Source organism: Tamandua tetradactyla, chromosome 3, assembly GCF_023851605.1.
Source record: "Tamandua tetradactyla isolate mTamTet1 chromosome 3, mTamTet1.pri, whole genome shotgun sequence".
Classification (NCBI taxonomy): domain Eukaryota; kingdom Metazoa; phylum Chordata; class Mammalia; order Pilosa; family Myrmecophagidae; genus Tamandua; species Tamandua tetradactyla.
The window spans coordinates 151,255,425-151,273,679 of NC_135329.1; the positions used below are offsets into that span (position 1 = coordinate 151,255,425).

Genomic DNA, 18,255 nt, shown 5'->3' on the forward strand with positions numbered 1-18,255 from the left:
GTTGCTGATGTTAATAAATGAGACTGCCTGGGTGATGGCCCCAAGGACTCACGAATAAATAACACTGTCTTTTAATTTCTGAAATGAGTTAATTTCTCAAGTTTAACAGTGATTACTCAAACTTATTCATGTTGACCCTAGCACTCCAAGGATAAATCATTCCTTAAGAGAAATTATTATTGCTGACAACAAAAATGTAAATGTAAATATAATTTCTGGTTTTGGGTTCTTGTTCTTTCCTGCTGTCAGAAGTAGATGGAATATATCTAACTATGCCTATAGACATTATAAAGATGCTGTTCTTTGTTACCAAGATTGTATTAGTCACAGAACCAAACATTTTGTTTGTTTGTTTAAATTGAATATCCCCTGAGAGCAGCTGAAAAATAGCTTAAGCTTTTGACAATTGTAGTGGATACAAGGGGACAAACTGCTTCAGGAATAGTGGCTTGGCTATTGGAAAACATGACTTTGACAGGAAGAATTTTCTTACTGACCATATTGGGAAAATTCTGAAAGACTTCTGTACTTCCCAGAAATCTAGAAAGTTCTAGGCAATCTGTTGACTGATTTAGTTGAGCAGTTTTGGGGCTCAAATAGTTCAATACACATACTGAAAATTTGAGAGAGGCAACTTCTACTATCCTTGGCACATTTAAGCGCTCCTTGTTGGTGAGCTTATGCCTTAGCTACTAAAAGAAATCAGAGATATCAAAGGTATTCTAAATCATATTTTCTTGTAATAAGATAGTATATTTTAATGAAGAGTTTAACTTATTTAATTGAGAATACACACAAACTATAAACTAATATGGCGGATTTCCATAGCCTTACTAGAAATAGGTTTAAATGATTCTATTAAAATAAAATATATTAATATTAGGCATATTATTTGGTCTGATGGTTTCAGAGCTTTAAAAACATATCTCACAAATTTTGTTCGTTAAGGAAATTTCCATTTTGAGAAGCAATTCAACTCTTCACCACTAGAGGGCGAACGTGGCACATTAAACAACATTTCCAGGTCTGCAATGATTAAATTCTCTATTTTGACATTCAGGTAGATAGCATACAATACCTTCAACACGTTTTGCTGGTGGCTTCTTTTCTTCAGGTAATGGTAGTAAAAGAGGGATGAGAGGTGCAACAGCAGGAGGGATTTCTGAAGAAAATAAATGCCATTATCAGTAAGACGTTCTAGGTTCCTATTCTGTGTGAAATATGATGAAAAACCTCAAGCATTTCTTTCAGTATTTCAGAAGTTTACAGTACTCGTTCATCAAAATAAAAGTAGCTACATTTCCATTCGCAACTGCTCTTTTGCTTGATCTGCTGCTGCTACTCTAAACCCAGGTACTCTACCTGGGACTTACCTTCTGGGGGAACTGCTCTGATAGGCATGGTTGGGATTGGAACTCTGGAATCAGGAATGTCTGGAAATGGACATGTGATCATAAGCACAGAGGCACTGGGGACACAGATACTTATTAGATAATTAAAGCATGTATGACTGTCAGATATTTCCAATAGCAGACTCTAAAATAGGTAAACACGAACATATTAAGATTTTTTTTTGGCATATAACCAAGATAGGCAATTTTATTCCCTGCTAAGATCTGTTTGATTCTATGGCCAACACTATTTAGTGTGATCCTAGCTATCAGCCGAAACAGACTTTATTATCTCTAATTTCTCAAATTCACAAAGTCTATCGTTTTTATTATTTTATTAAAAATAATTTTACTGAATAATAGTTTTGCTGAAGAGAAAAAGAACATGTTTATAAACTTCTGCTTGGCGTTCTGTCATTTACAAAATCACACTGAAAATATTGTAAGCAAAGATAATTTTTTTAAAAAAATAAAAACTTACCGGGAGGCTTCAATTCAAGTTTGATTTCTGCAAAAGAAAAAAAATGGGTATTTTTGTTTTTAGAATTGTCTGGGTAGGCTACTTGGTTTCAAAGATTATAATGCGTTTTTAATCTGCTTTTTTCTGACCTTTAGTTGTCAAGTACAGCTCCGCGGTGCTTCTGGCTTCACCTCTTGGCTCCAGCCTGGCGATTACTGAATAGACACCTAAGGAAAAGAATTGCAGAAGCTTTATTTTCTGATATGTTTGTAAATAACATTTTTAAATTTAAATATGGGAATGTATTCACTCATACTTCTCTTTTTTGAAAAAGTAGTGACAGCACTAACACGAACAGAAATATATAAGACAGATGAAGGTATGAGGGTCACATGATGTTTTCACTGGGAAACTGTCAATTAAATCACCTTCATCATCTGGGGTCACGTTGTGGATGGTCATATAATGGCAGCGCCCATCATTTCTAAAGTTGTATTTCTGGCTCTCGATCAGTTCTGTGGGTCCTTTGTACCACGTGACGATGGCGTCGTCAAAGGACACTTCGCACTCGAAGGTGGCAGACTGATGCTCACTCACCACGATGTTCTGAATGCGCTTGGTGAACTGAATGGGCTCAGCTGTTTAAACACAGAGAGGGCTCAGCGTTAGGCTGTGTCGACAGGCATTTCTTTTACTGTGTTTTCTCCTCAGATATCGAAAGTTTCTGTCTTTTAACCATTCGGGAAACAGCAGGAAAAGGCAGAAACGTAAAACAAGCCGATATATTCTTCTTTGTATCAGTAACAACAAAAACTGTCCCAATACTTCAGCGTGGTCCTCAAAGATCTGTGCAGTAAGGTGTAATGAGGTCACTGAGGGGCCCTCGGATGCTTAGATGAAGGCGTACTGAAGGGTGCTTATAAGCCAAAGGTCAAGTTAAATTTTAAAAATGTTAGTGAAATGGAGTTTCATAATAAAGGAAATGAATTTTACTATTCAATTTATTCCTCAAAATCTTTTTTCTTTTGCCTCAGCAAGATAATTTCATTGCTATTCAGAATGTAAAATGAACTGTTTAGTGTACAATAAGTGTAACTTCCCTCATGAAATAATTTCAAGCTCACCAGGAAATCTGCATTTCTAAATTCAAAGGATTCATTTTAAGAATTCTGAACCGACTTTCTAAGCACATGAGAATTCATGAAGGAGTCAGCCTATGGCGGATGGAAAACATGTTTTTTAGGAGAACGGGTTGGAGTGAAGGGTCCTTCTGTAAATTTTATTGGCAGTCTGGAATTAAATGTGTACTAGTATCATGAAGATGTTAAAAATCAAATCAAAGCTCGGGTGAGCTTTCCTTTTGACAGATCATAGTAAAAGTATGCAATTGTTTAAATGATTAGCACTTTCAAACTGAGCCCTCTAATTTGAAAATCATGTTCAAGTTCTTGAACTTTAAAATACAATCAGGTGTTGATATTAACTGTAAAGTAAGTCTGAGACATTAAATGCTTATGTAAATAAGAAGCTATTTAGTTGTATTTCAACAACTAAAAATGGGCACCAGCAGTTAGAAGCAGATTCTATCATTATAGCCAAAATTTTGCTCAATACAGTCCAAGGATATCTTTAGAAAATGTACACAATCAACCAATTACAAAATGATTTTTGTCGCTCCTAAATCCTGGGATTCTGCTTTATGTCAGAGATTTAGAAGGTTGGAATGGGATCCGAATATCAACAGTATTTTTGAAAAATAGCTTCTAATTACACAGCACATACGCTGGAAGTTTTAGCTAGAAAATTTCCCACAGAAAAAGTCAGATTCATTTCCATAGGCAAAATAGCAACTCCTAGCCAAGAATTTCTAGATCTACATCTATAAGAGCGAGTCCTTTTCAAGATTTCTTTCTAGGAATCAAATCACAGAAATAGAGAGATATGGAAATTAGGCTTTCAATGGAAATCATGTTTAAAGATATATCTTAATCCTAATTGAAATCTGCCTCTGGTGAAAAGAACTATACAAGAGAAGTGGCAATTATCTGAATGTTTTCCTTTTTGATTTTGTGTGAACTCTGAGATGTGAGCGAATGTTATATGTACGTGCACTTGGCGATGAGAATGTGTATCTCATCTTCTGGGGATGTGCTCGGTGATGGGTTGCAGAGGTCGCGCCCATCGGCAGCCACCCGGCACTGTCTACCAGAATCCCGCCCAGAGTCTTCCACCCACCTTCAATTCTGAGGTCTGCCGACGTCGCCAGGCCTTCGTATTTGCAGGTGTACTGGCCCTGGTCTTCTGCTCGGACATCTGCAATGGTCAGTTTGTGGACTTTGTGCTCCACTTCTGTTTTATGTCTTCCTTGGGGTTTAAGGATTCTGCCATTTCTGAACCATTCAGATTTCACGTTTGGCACAGAAAACTGGCAGGTCATGGTGCAAGTCTGGCCTTCTTTTAAAGTAACATCCTGAAGGTGCCTTTCCCAAGCAGGCTCTGGTCACATGATAAAATACACATGTTGATCAATATCCCATGCAGATATGCTCAACTGTACAGTAATCCCATGTTGTTATAAACCTTTTTTTTTTAACTTACCAATTACAGTTAGTTTAGCACTAGCGATGTGTGGGCCACAGACCAATCTATAATTGCCCTGATCTTTAAGTTGACAGTTTTTGACTCTGAGTGTATGCCGGTCACCGTCGATGCTTATTTCAAATTTATCACTGGACTCTAGCTTTTCAGTTCCTTTGTACCATGAAAGCTTGATTTCCGGATAATTAATTTTAATGTCAATTTCAAAGACAGCATCATCGTCTTTCAAAACTGTCTGATTTTCAATATCCTTGATGAGAGTGACAGGCTAGGAGAAGAAAGAATCAAAACCAGTCAGTCCCCCCTCCCCTTATAATTCCTAATCATAACTTGTTCACTTTATTATCAGCAGAATTCATCTCACCTCTGTCTGCATTAGCCTTTGCTGAATAAACGATACAAGTTCCTCAAATTCTTTTTCATCCTTCTCTGACTTCTCTATTTCCTCAATTTCCTGAGGAACAAAAAGAGAAGTACTACCTATGAAACCATTTTAATTAGGGCAGGCACAGTTCTTTTCAACGCCCATTCCTGATGGTGTTGAGGTTATATAAAATACAACGGTCATGGCCTGGTCATTCAAAGGGTACAGTTTAGACATTTCAAATTTTTTACAGTGACAATATATACAGAAAATCACACCATGGGTTTGGTTCCCAGTGCCTGCCCAAGCAAAAAAAATAAAAAAATAAAAACGTCATACCAATCTATGAGTTTCTTCTTCTTGACTTTGCTTCAGCAGTTCAAATGCTTGCAGAAGCCCCCGGAAGTCAGTGATTCCATACATACGGGCATATTTTTCATACTCTTTAGGATCGACATTTTTGAGAAGTTCCATGATATCAATTTCTTCTTCTTCCCCAGATCCTTTCTTTAAGACAGGAGTCCTAAATGAAAAAGGAAACATAAATCACTTGTCTTCTAGTTATTTCGAACTGTCTATCATCACGCAAAGATTACAAATGTCTTTACATTTTTAAATTTTCCTAAAGGAACAGTTGGCCTGTTGTTTGCGAAGAATTAATTTTACCGGATTAACTGTGAAAGAATAAAATGTGCTGAGATGGAGTCAGTTAAGACGATCAGAAGGTTTTATTAAAAGACAATAGAAGCCCGCCTTCCATGCAGGAGACCCAGATTTGATTCCTGGATCATGCACCCCACAAAAAAAGCGAGAGAAGAGAAGCATGACTGAAAACTCTTCAGCCAAAGACTATTGAAAAATGACAATAAAAGGAAAAAAAATAACAGTAGTGGGAAAGATTAATAAAGGATAAATAACATGCTATGGGAAAGATGAATACAGATTAAATGTTGATTAGTTCAAAAATTATGTTGAAAAACAAATTATATTGAAATTATTGGTAAGAAGGGAAAATGTTTAAAACAAACAATTGTTCTAGAAAGCCGTTCATGGCATCAAAACTCATAGATGGAAACAAAAATTTCACGACACACACACCTATATACCAATAGGCAAGCTTCTTTTAGAGCCACATCCTGTTTGCAAAAGATCTTAACAAAAACTCTACTCATTCTTAAACATTTCTCATGGCTGTTCAGAAATTGATCCTAATGAACCACTAACTCCCAACCAAATGTGGTATATTTTTAAAATCTGCTTTTATTATAAAATAATATGAATCTTGACAGGGATGGTCCATGCCTATTGAGAGATCCCTTAAAGGAAAATTGCTGGACATGGATGGATATTTTACCAGGACAAAATGTATTTAAACGTCTATTATTATTCAACTTACTTTTTCAGCATTGCTCTAAGATCGCCTTCGATTTTTTCTTGTTTCTTCCTTTCATCCACTTGTAGGTTAACATTACTTTCAATTTCACCATGTTTGTTAAAGGCGACGCATCTGTACAGCCCAGAATCCGTTTTTGTGGTGTCTCTAATTTCCAGCTTTGCTTCATCGCCTTTCTGGTGGATAAAAATGCGACCCCCTTGGTTCAGTTGTCTCCATTTCCCTTTTGTCCATTTAACATTTGGGATGGGATCACCTCCAACTTTTGCAATGAATGTTGCAGTGGTTTCTAAGAAAGAATGAAAATTTTAATTTCCGAAAGCAGTTCTAAAACTAAACAGTATTAAAAGGTTCAAAAGAGAAAAACATATACTTTTCATAAAACACTTACTTTCCACAACTCTGATACTCTGGGGCTCTGATATGAAGAAAAGTTTTCCATCTACTGCTACTTTCTTAGCTGCTGGGACAGCTGCTGGTTTGTCTGAAAAACAGGTTTTACATATTTTATTATTACAGTTAACTTAAAATTGTCATATACATTTCTCCTGTGTAAAACAAGAGTCTAGAACTTAAAATAAGGAAGCTACAAATTGCAATTGAGCAATGATTGATGTTTCTAAAAATCTACTTCCATACTCAGTTAAATCATAATAAGAAAATGTCACCAATTGTTGGCTTGATCTAGAAAATACTTTTTTTAGGTGTCTGTACCTTTAATGGTCACTTTTGATTTGGAAGTGTCACTGCCAGCCACATTTGAAGCTTTACACACGTAGTCTCCTGAATCTGCTTTAGTCACATTCTTGAGCTCCAACACAGCTATTCCATTAGCGAAGCTGAAGCTGCATTTATCTGAAGGCTTCATTTCCCTTCCAGCCTTCAACCACTGGATCCTAATTGGCTCAGATCCCCAAACATGACAGGTGAGCTGCACAAATTCTCCCTCACTGGCTGTTACTGGAGTGAGATGCTGATCAAACACTGGTGGCTTCTTAGGTTCTAGAATTTAAAAGTTATTTTTATGAGGAATATAATAGCAAATATATTAAATTCAAAAAAGAAACAAAGAGCAAGACAGTTTTGTGTCTTAGGTAGCACTGCCTGTTGTACTAGGACAGAAATTTATGCCTAGGTTAGTCCTCTCTGAAGGCAAAAGTTACATTTGCTGTATTAAAAAAATAGGTAAAGTTCTAAAAACAAGCAAAACCAGATTCCATTCTGTCTACAAATCACCTAAGCATCTGTTTCTTGAATGAGCACTGCAATCATTGCACAGGCAATTACTATAAATTTCTGTACCATATAGCACACTATCAATTATCTTAAACCTGTATACAGCTGTATTTTCGCTGAACCCTTAAAACCAAAGGCTTATCGGGGAATTCTACTATTCTAGAGTGGCAATCATTCTTATCCTCTGGGAAAGAATGCTAGTACCTGAATCATCCATGAGCCCAGATGTTAGAATGTGATTTTTTTCTGATGTTCATTAGCTATTAAATGCAACTACAGTAGCATTTAAATCCCAAGTCTCCCACAAAGGCATTATGAGTAGAAGCTCAGTGTTCAACCAAAAACCAATGAAGAATATGTTAGGAAAGCCATAGGCAACTCATTATTATGTAAGAATTTTATCCAGTAGTTTTGAGATCTATTTATATGGGAAGGATAAGGTCCACATTTGTGATCGCAAAAAACAAAAAAACTTCTGAAGTCTACTTGGGGTGGGGGTTAGATAGATACATAGTCTCAAAATTCAGCAGAAAGCATTTATGGACTCAATGGCAGAGCCTCACAAGTGTAAATCATGACTATAAGCCACTGCTAAGCACATATTTTTCATTTTGCCAAACACGTTTTTAAAATAAACTCAAATTCTAGTAAATAAGTAATGAAAGTTTGAATTTTAAGTTTAGCATCTCAATGATATTAATCTATTATATTATCTGTGCAGTCTGAGATGGCCAACTAGATCACTGAAACTGGTAATTAGTTCCAAGCTGCTTTAGGAGGTTGGTGTGTAAAGGGCTGTGGATGAATCTGTAGCATAATTATCTGGATGAAGCCATAATGCTCAGAGAACCAGACAGAGAATATTTCCTTAAACACAGTCTGTTTTTTTTTGCCTTAAGCTATGACTGTGTATTTAAATATATCTTCCATAAAGGCATGCAATAACATCTTTCCACACATCATTTTTTTTTTTTTCCTATTTGGGCAAATTTTACCCTTCTCTCTGGGATTAGTATTCATTTACAGGCCAAAAGCCTTGGGAAATACATGTTTAACAACCATTCTTTAGAATTATACTTAGAAAAGAGAATGTTTTCCAATGTGCTATAACTCATAATAACCAAATCTAATGCAATATTCAGTGATGAACAATTTTAAAAATGAATGTGCTTCATAAAAAAATCTATGTCATTGATGCACTCATTTCAAAGTAGACTTACACTTTTAACTACCTCACAAGAATGTTGGGATACGATTTAGTAGCTGAGACTTTTGTCCATCTATTCAATAACATATACTTTGGCCACACAATTAAATTACGAATGATATACATATAATATACACATATATATTAGCAAACATATATGGAGTCATTGCAAGTCAGTTAAATAATGTATATTTATATCTTTCGTATCTGTATATTGGTCAAGATGTAAATACAGATGCACATGGCTAGCTAGTAGGCAGTGAAGCACCACAGGCTGGTAGCTATAAAGTTAACTAACCTTTGATTACGATTGAAGATGTGCATAGAGCAGAACCGGCATCATTTGATACTTTGCATGTGTACAAACCAGCATCAGCCATGTCTGCTTTCTTTACTTGCAGTAGTAATATGTTGTTCTTGAATGTCATTTCACAGTTAGCAGTTGGATGTATCTCCATATTATTTTTGTACCAAGTAACGGTTATGGGCTGGGAACCAGCAATGCGTCCCTCGAGTCTGAAAGAATTCCCTTCTGTTTCTTCAACTGTTTCTGAGAGTTTTTTAGTGAAACTTGGTGGGATTAGCCGCTCTGTAAGAAATTACAAGGATACATGAAGTGGAATCAGAAGCAGGTTTTTAATATGATATTTTAAGAGAATTAATATTTTTCATTAAAAGTCAATGCTGATCTACTAAACATACATACCATGTCAGTGTATGTTTTTAAAAAATGTCAGCCCCCTTCCAGAAGCTTATTCTAAACTGTTCTATAACTTATGAGATGGATAATAAGAATATTTATGGCATTTACTAAATGAGAAATTTGTAACGTGAGAATGATTTTAGGGTTAGGTAGCATTTATCAAGTTTTAGGAAAAATGCAGATTAAAAAATTTACTTTTTCTCTAAACAAAATTACTTTATCTTAAATACCTTTATGTCAGTTGTTTAAAAATGTTGCCTGAACTTTCATTTGTCATAATAAAGACTACACCCTTGGGATATTCAGTAAAATGATTACACCTTGTAGCACACACAGAGTAGATGATACCTTTTATATTAAGCTGAGCAGTGCAGGAGTCCTTTCCTACTTCATTCACTGCAAAGCAGGTATATTGTCCAGAGTCTCCTTTGTCAACTTTTAGGATTGTCAGGTGGGCACTGTTTTCCAGATAACTGATCTGGTAGTTCCCGCCACTTCGTATCTCTCTGTTATCTTTGGCCCAGCTGACCTTTATGGGTTGCGTTCCAGTGACATGGCACTCAAAGTCAGCATTTTCTCCAACCACAGCATCCACAGGGGCGACAGGGATATCAAAGAAGGGCGGGTTCTTCCCCTCTAAGAGATCAGAGACACAGGTGTTCAGACTCCAAATCCTGAACCAACCCAGCTCATGGAAACTGTGAAGTTTTCTCTCTAATGTTCTATTTAATTACAAATATTGTAATTACAGAAATATAAAGAGTGTGATCCACAAACCTGTGAGAATGAGTCTGGCACTAGAAGAAGCAGAGCCTATAGGATTTGTAGCTGTGCAAGAATATTGCCCTGCAAGACTCCGATCTGTCTTAAAAATATTGAGAGTGGCTACGTTGTCTAAAAATGATGTTTGCACATTTGGGCCATCTTTCAAGGGCTTGCCGTCTTTAAACCAAGACACCACGATAGGTTCTGACCCGCTTATGGCACATTCAAAGACAACTGGTAAACCAACCGTTTCTTGAACATCTCTCAATTGTCGGGAAAATGACGGTGGAAGTTTTTTCTCTGTAGGAACAGGATTAAAGTAATAAATGCTCTGGACATTTAAAAGTTACTGAATATTCTTCTCAGAATTACTGTCATATAGCTAATGGAATTTCTATAGAAATGTCAGGAAATATTAACATTTCTTGAATTAACTTGGAGACATAGAAAAATATATACACTTTTGGAGAAAAAGTTTCACCCTGAGGCCACTCTAATGTGGAGCAGGTGCAAAGATCCATAAATTCATAGAAAAATTGATTGGCTTAAGGTACATCTTCAGGCACACAACAGACTCTCCTACCTTTTAAGGCTGCCTTCCAGCATTTTAACTTTAGCATTTAAAATCATCATTCAGGGGATGATTTTAAAACACAGGGTCACTTACTTTTCTAAATTAATTATAGAGACAAATGATTACAAGAGCCTTTCAACTGAAGATTTCAATTTTTCCTATTGCTCTGGGTAAAAGTTACAGAAGTATAAGAAGCTAACTGCAAATGGAATTCCCTAAGCAAAAAATCTAATATTTGGAAAAATTTTCTTAGAAAGAAGGCTCTCACCAGACGATTTAAATCTAGTGCAAAAGAAACACTAATTCGTTCACTTTAAGCATATTTCAATCACCTTGTACAGTGAGGAAAGTTGATGAAGAAACTTCTCCCACACTGTTTTCAGCTCTGCAGATATATTCTCCACTGTCATTACTATCAACCTGGTTGAAAACCAGTGTAGCAACACTGTTCCTAAAGTGCATCTTGTAGGTAGCTGTGGGTCTCAGTTTTGTATCTCCTTTATACCAGGACACTGCAATTTCAGGGGTTCCAGCAACTTGGCATTGTAAAGAGGCAGAATCTCCAACTGTCACCTTAATGGGCTCCAACTGCTTGACGAAGTACGGAGGCTCTGCAAGCAAGAGAGATAACCAGTAATGGAAGAGACAGGCCAGAATGATGACGTGTATAAAAAGGTAGGCATGTACTGTCATGACCAACCTAGAATGAGTATTTGTGCAGAACAGGAATCCTTTCCAGAAGCATTTTCAATGTAGCAGTTGTATTGTCCTGCATCCTCTACTGTGCTACTTGGAATTTCCAGGATTGAAGACTTTTCTGTTGTGGTGATCATACACCTCTGAGAAGGAGTTACATTTAAACCATTTTTCTTCCAGGTAGCCGAAATGGGTGGAGTTCCAGTGTATGTGCCCTCTAGGATCAGGGGTTTTCCTTTCTCTATGCTGTAATCATTGAGTCTCTTCACAAATCTGGCTGGTGCTATAGAAAATACATGGAAAGTATGAATGCAAAGATATATACATACAAAATAGAGACAAATCTAATTAGATATGCCTATTCATCGCATAAACTTGGACCAACAGCCAAACAAACCTTTTACGTAGAGATGTGTTGTACAAGAAGACTTGCCAGCATCATTGCTAACTATGCAGGTATATTCTCCACTTTGTGATGTATCTACATCAAACAACTCCAGTTCAGCAACTGAATCCTCCAAAGACACATTACATCTGTTCCCTGGTACTAGTTCACTGCTACCCTTGAACCAGCTGACACTGAAAGGAGGTGTTCCTCTCACAATGCTTGTGAAAGTTACATTTGTCCCAGTTAAAACATCCATGGGATCTGGTTTCTGAACAAAAGATGGTGGTTCTAAACACAAAAGCACATAGCAGAAAAAGTTTTAATATTATGAAATGTGGCAACAAAACCCCTTCAAAAAGTATGAAACTTAATTCTATTTTATCTATAGTTTTAACTGACCTCTCACGGTCAAAGTTGCACTGCATTTATCAGAACCAGCCACATTAGTAGCTACACACGTGTAGTCACCAGCATCCGAATCTTCCAGCATGTTCACAGTCAAAGCACAAGCATTATCTGTTAAGGTAGTCTGGTACTTCCTCCCACTGCTGATCTCATTTCCTTCATGGAACCAGCAGACGGAGATTGGAGGTGACCCGTAGACTTTGCACTCCATTACAACAGAGGAACCAGACAGACCATTCGTCTCTTTCAATTTTCTTGTGAATGAAGGAGGAAGAATTCGGTCTGAATGTGAGAAAAAGCAAACAAACAAGGGACACTGTTATAAAATGATTTAAAAGCAACTAACGTCTTTTAAATGGAATATTCCTAGATTAATTTGGCCCTTTTGTGAAGGTACCAAAAAATTCCCTGGACGCTCATATAATCAAAAGCCTAAGAATTTATGGACAAGAAGTGTTAGTTGACTTGTTAGGGATTTTGGTCTCTCTTTGCTATGAATCTTATACAGTGAATTATTACAGCGTATGTATAGTAGAAGACCATTATAACCCCATGCACAGCTTACATTTTACTCCTACCATGCAGAATTGTGGAAATTCTTCCGAAAAAAAAAAAAAGGGGGGGGTTGTTACAACCCTTGAACTTGGTTTTCTTTTACTGCCTTAGGTATGTTACCACTGTTTTTGCTAATTCGGAGGGTGTCAAACTCATATATTTAAAGAAGGAACAACATTATTATAATAATGAAACAAAAGTCCATCTAACCCACCTGAAACTTGAACCGAAGCTGTACAGCTGGCTTTGCCAACAGGATTTTGGACCTCAAAGCTGTATACCCCACTGTCACTGGGCGACACATTGATAATCTTAAGGCCAGATACTTTGTTGAAGAAGCTGATTTTGTATTTGCTGTCACTCGTCAGCAACTTTCCATCTTTGAACCACTTAGTACTGAGTTCTGGTGTGCCAGCTACTGTACATTCCAAGGTACAGGTATCTCCTGAGGTAACTTTTATGGATTCTGGCTTTTCCACAATCGATGCAGGCTCTAATACGAGATGGGAATTATATCATTATTTCAAGGCGAAATTGAAAAAATTAAAGAAAACATATATACTAGTGAGTATATTCATGATAATTACATCTTTGTACTAACCAAGAATGGATAGTGTGGCGAAACACTCTTGCATTCCAGCATCGTTTTTGATCTGACAGATGTATTTCCCAGCATTGGCTGGTTCCGCTCTTGAAAACTGTAGGGTTGCAATATTTCCTGAATATGAAATCCATATGTTGTCACTTTCTCTGACAACTTCCCCTTTATCTTTGAACCATGCCACAGAAATTGGCTCGGCACCTTCAATAGTGGTCTGCAGCTTAACTTCTTCACCCACAATAGTAGAGATGTCACTAAGCGTCTTCACAAATCTTGGTGGTGCTGATGGAAAAGAGGCAAAACAGCATTTAAAAATGTGTGGAACTAATTGTGCTTCCCTTAAGTCATGAATGCTAGGAATCAAACTAGTGACAGTGTATTTCCATTTCTTAAATAAGAGGCACTGGCGACGGATGGGAAGGACACATTAAGGTTTACATTAAGCAGAAAGAGCTGAATATCTTATTCTATCTTAACTTCAGCTTTCTAAATCCAATCAAAACCTATTGGCAAAATTCTCTTAAAGGTTATTTGGTAGGATTTGGTTTGAAATGGAAGCCACTCTAAAGATAAAAGGGTTTGGAAGATAAAAAGGGAAAAGTAGAAGAGAGTGCCAGGAGCAAAGGACTGGGCCATAGAAAGGGGGACAACAGACTATTATAGTTAGAGGGGAAATAATAAGCAGAAGATAGTGAAGTCAATCTAACCTTTCAGAGTGACAGAACCAACACAAGTGTCACTTCCCACGTCGTTCGTGGCTTTACACTGATATTCCCCAATATCCACGACATCGACATTCAGGATGTGAATGCTTGTAAGGAAGTTCTCAGACATTATCTTGTACTTCTTGCCACTTCTAATTTCTCTCTTGTCTTTGTGCCAAGAAACTTGAAACGGAGGAGTTCCCTGAAGCTCACATTCAAGGTGAACATCAGCTCCTTTCAGCGTCTCAATAGGGTGAGGCTTTCTCCGGAAAACGGGTGGTTCTAAAATTGGAAGGCAATTGATTTAGCAACAAGGAAAATTAGGATGCATTCTGTGACGATGCAGTTACAAGCAAGAATCAGTTCTCCATTTCATCAATAGGAAAAACATGGCTTTCAATTTTTTATTGTACCCTTTAACAATTTTAAGACATCAATAGCAAGTCAAACAGGAGACTGAGAGAACTAGAGAGAATGCTAATGTGAAAGACACAACGGGACAGTAAGTTCTGACCTTTCACTTTTAGGGAGGTGCTGCTGCTGGCACTGCCCGCCGCGTTGCGAGCCTCGCACGTGTAGTCGCCGCTGTCCTCCACGCTGAGGTGGTGCATTTCCAGCACGGCCACTGAGTCAGCGAATGACATTCGGAATTTACTACTCTCTTGAATTTCAGTCTCATCTTTGTACCATAAAACTTTGATTTCTGGGGACCCGCCTATTTTGCATTCGTATCTTGTATATTCATCCTGTTTCACAATCCTCGAAGGTTCCAGCTTCTTAATGAACCTGGGTGGTTCTATGGGACCGAGAGGGAAAACAAAGGTTAAGGAAAGGAAAAGCCATGTTTAATTCAAGACAAAGTGAAAAACAGAATCTCTGTCAAATATACAGGTCTGTAGCTCTGGAAAGCAAATTCATTTGATGCAGTTCAAGAAAGAAGAACTGAAAACCAACTAGTAAGTCCCTAAATTAGAATACATTTATTTCTGCTAAGCATCCACACCAAGTACTCTTACAAAAGGAAGGAGGAAGAGACAGTATTCCTCAGTTTACAATTATGATCCCAGCAAAAGGATCACTTTCTTAGTGCCAAGAGAGAGGAGGGGTATCTGCTGCTATAAGCCCTCTGAAGATTCATAGGGAATGAAAGAGTCCGATTACTCTCTTAGGTGTGAGTCACTGGAGAATGTCTACTTCCTGTGGCTACAAAGACATTACTTTTGTGCCATGAAGAGCTGGAATAACAATATTGGGCCAGGTATCTTACTACGTTTTTTTGCCACTTTTTCTTATAACCCTCAGATATTTCATCAACCTTCATAATTTCCCTTTGAAGTGGGTGAGTGCAATGCTTTCTTCATCAAGCAAGGCTAAAAAAATCCAGACTTAGGGAGATAAAAATGATTATGACATAGAACAAATGGGCTGCTACACCTAATTATACTTTAATTTCAAGGTATTTATAAACCACCACCACCACGAAACAAAACAAAACAAAACTTAAAAATGCCCTAGTGGGTTGGGTTAGATCAGTAGTCCATTGAGTTAAGTATTCAATTTCTGACATTAGCCATCATGAACATCCTATAGTGAGACATAATTATCTTCTATAATGTCAACTTCAAGGGAATATTGCTATATTCCCCACGACACTGGCCTCTACTGTTATTTAAGTAGGGGTAGTGGAGAAAAAGAAGTGGACCTCATAATTCATTTGGACTCTTCTGGAGGAGCTTGACAGTTTGGAGCTCTGCCATCCCTTAGCAGGACAAAATCCATTCAGTTAGTAACTACTGTGAAAAATTAACCACTTGAGGTAACTTCCTTGTGTTTATTCTAAGATAACTTCTTACAAACTTGGATTATCTTGCAATTCTGTGAAATGTTGATATTTACTCTTTTCCTAGTCTCCATTCTTAGTCTTCGAAAATACTCCCTTTTAAGTCATGTCTTTTCAATTTAAACTTTTTAAGAATTTTTATTTTTTTTAAAATTTGACCATATCCGGAAGACTCTTGATTCCCTTGGTCATTTCTAACCACCAGACTATGGTCCTTCCTTTAAATAACTTTCTGCCATATTCCCTCCTATATATATTTTTTAAACTTTTTTTTATTAATAAAAAAATTAACAAACAAAACATTTAGATATCATTCCAGTCTACATATACAATCAGTAATTCTTAATATCATCACGTAGTTGCATATTCATCATTTCTTAGTACATTTGCATCGATTTAGAAAAAATAAAAAGACAACAGAAAAAGAAATAAAATGATAATAGAGAAAAAAAGACAATACATAACATACCCCTTACCCCTCGCTTTCATTTACCACTATTTCAAACTGAATTTATTTTAACATTTGTTCCCCCTATTATTTATTTTTATTCCATATGTTCTACTCTTCTGTTGATATAGTAGCTAAAGGGAGCATCAGACATAAGGTTTTCACATTCACAGAGTCTCATTGTGAAAGCTATATCATTGTTCAATCATCATCAAGAAACATGGCTACTGGAACACAGCACTACATTTTCAGGCAGTTCCCTCCAGCCTCTCCACTACATCTTGAACAACAAGGTGATATCTACTTAATGCGTAAGAATAACCTCCAGGATAATCTCTCGACTCTGTTTGGAATCTCTCAGCCATTGACACTTTGTCTCATTTTACTGTTCCCCCTTTGGGTCGAGAAGTTTCTCTCAATCCCTTGATGTTAATTCTCAGCTCATTCTAGGGTTTTTCTCAGTCCCTTGATGCTGAGTCTCAGCTCATGCCAGGATCTCTGTCCCACATTTCCAGGAAGGTCCACACCCCTGGGAGTCATGTCCCATGCAGAAAGGGGGAGGGTGGTGAGACTGCTCGTTGTGTTGGCTGGAGAGAGGGGCCACATCTGAGCAACAAAAGAGGCTCTCTTGGGGGTGACTCTTAGGCCTAAATTTTAAGTAGACTTGACCTATTCTTTGCACATTCCCTCCTATATTTTAAGATATTGAAAGTGTGAGACCTTGTTAACCTCACTCTAACCAGTACCTTGAACACCCAGATGAGCAGAACAAGAGTCTTTTCCAGCAGCGTTGCTTGCATAGCAGGTGTACTGCCCAGCATCACCTTTGGCTACTTTGAGAACTGTCAGAGTGGCAGTATTTTCCACCAAAGTCATCTTGTAGTTGCCTCCAGGACGAATTTCTCGGTTGTCTTTAGCCCAGGTGATTTTAATTGGTGCAGTGCCGGTTATGTGGCATTTGAAAGAACCGCTTTCTCCAAGAGCAAGATCTACTGAGACAGGCTTTAGATCAAAGAAAGGAGGTACTTCATGCTCTGAAAAGAATGAAGACCGATACGGTGACTTCAGTTTCCATGCTCCCAGACAGAAACTAAATATACAAGTCCTTTGGTGGCCGGAAGCAGTGAAGCTGCTTTACCATGAAGAGGGAAATGGGATGAACCACTCACCTGAGAGAATGAGCTTGGCACTGGATGAAGCAGTCCCGAGAGGATTAGAAGCTGAACAGTTGTACTGACCAACATGGCTCTGGTCAGTTTGCAAAATCTGAAGGGTTGCTACATTATGAATAAAAGATGTTTGCAAATTAGAATCGTCTTTCAAAAGCACCCCGTCCTTGTACCAAGACACTTGAAGAGGTTCTGAGCCATTGATACGACATTCAAATGCAACTGGGAAGCCAAGAGTCTCGTGGACATCCTTCAGTTTTCTTGCAAATGAAGGCGGAAGTTTGCGCTCTGTAAAAAAGTTGTAGATAATCCTTGTTTACAAGAGAGGAGACATCCACAGCGTATTTCTTTCCATTAAACTTTTTTGACGATTATAAGAAAATGAATCTATCAATATACAACAAGACTTGTTAAACAAAGCTATCATCACCTTTGATAACAAGCACAGCTGAAGAAGCGACTGCCCCCACGCTGTTCTCTGCTTTGCACGTGTACTCGCCAATGTCACTATGATCCACTTTGTTGATTACTAAGGAGGCAATATTATTTTTGAATTGCATTTTATATGCAGGAGCCGATCGTAGCTTTGTGTGCTCTTTATACCAAGAAATCCTAATTTCTGGGGTTCCATCCACTTTGCACTGTAAAGTTGTAGGTTCGCCAATGGCTGCTTCCACATGTTCCAGAGGTTCGGTAAAATAAGGCGGTTCTAAGTTACAAAGAATGTTAATCAATTAATCATGCTAATAAAAGAGGAT

At 37.5% G+C, this 18,255-nt stretch overlaps 1 protein-coding gene across 2 annotated transcripts in view; it reads right to left on the minus strand.

Moving 5' to 3' along the window:
- The window catches only part of TTN (titin), a 279,196-nt gene that overhangs the window by 169,887 nt on the left and 91,054 nt on the right, over positions 1–18,255 (minus strand). For both annotated transcript variants that reach the window (XM_077154303.1, XM_077154302.1), the window contains 26 exons: positions 17,928–18,206; positions 17,498–17,785; positions 17,075–17,362; positions 14,555–14,836; positions 14,044–14,322; positions 13,337–13,618; positions 12,950–13,228; positions 12,175–12,462; positions 11,785–12,063; positions 11,392–11,670; positions 11,024–11,302; positions 10,130–10,417; positions 9,701–9,988; positions 8,948–9,238; positions 6,921–7,208; positions 6,598–6,690; positions 6,210–6,495; positions 5,153–5,336; positions 4,814–4,903; positions 4,450–4,717; positions 4,087–4,347; positions 2,280–2,489; positions 2,001–2,078; positions 1,873–1,899; positions 1,374–1,433; positions 1,079–1,162 (listed from right to left, as the gene is read on the minus strand). In XM_077154303.1, coding sequence (XP_077010418.1) covers positions 1,079–1,162; positions 1,374–1,433; positions 1,873–1,899; positions 2,001–2,078; positions 2,280–2,489; positions 4,087–4,347; positions 4,450–4,717; positions 4,814–4,903; positions 5,153–5,336; positions 6,210–6,495; positions 6,598–6,690; positions 6,921–7,208; positions 8,948–9,238; positions 9,701–9,988; positions 10,130–10,417; positions 11,024–11,302; positions 11,392–11,670; positions 11,785–12,063; positions 12,175–12,462; positions 12,950–13,228; positions 13,337–13,618; positions 14,044–14,322; positions 14,555–14,836; positions 17,075–17,362; positions 17,498–17,785; positions 17,928–18,206 — 5,898 coding nt within the window. The remainder of the gene's footprint in view (positions 1–1,078; positions 1,163–1,373; positions 1,434–1,872; positions 1,900–2,000; positions 2,079–2,279; positions 2,490–4,086; positions 4,348–4,449; positions 4,718–4,813; positions 4,904–5,152; positions 5,337–6,209; positions 6,496–6,597; positions 6,691–6,920; positions 7,209–8,947; positions 9,239–9,700; positions 9,989–10,129; positions 10,418–11,023; positions 11,303–11,391; positions 11,671–11,784; positions 12,064–12,174; positions 12,463–12,949; positions 13,229–13,336; positions 13,619–14,043; positions 14,323–14,554; positions 14,837–17,074; positions 17,363–17,497; positions 17,786–17,927; positions 18,207–18,255) is intronic.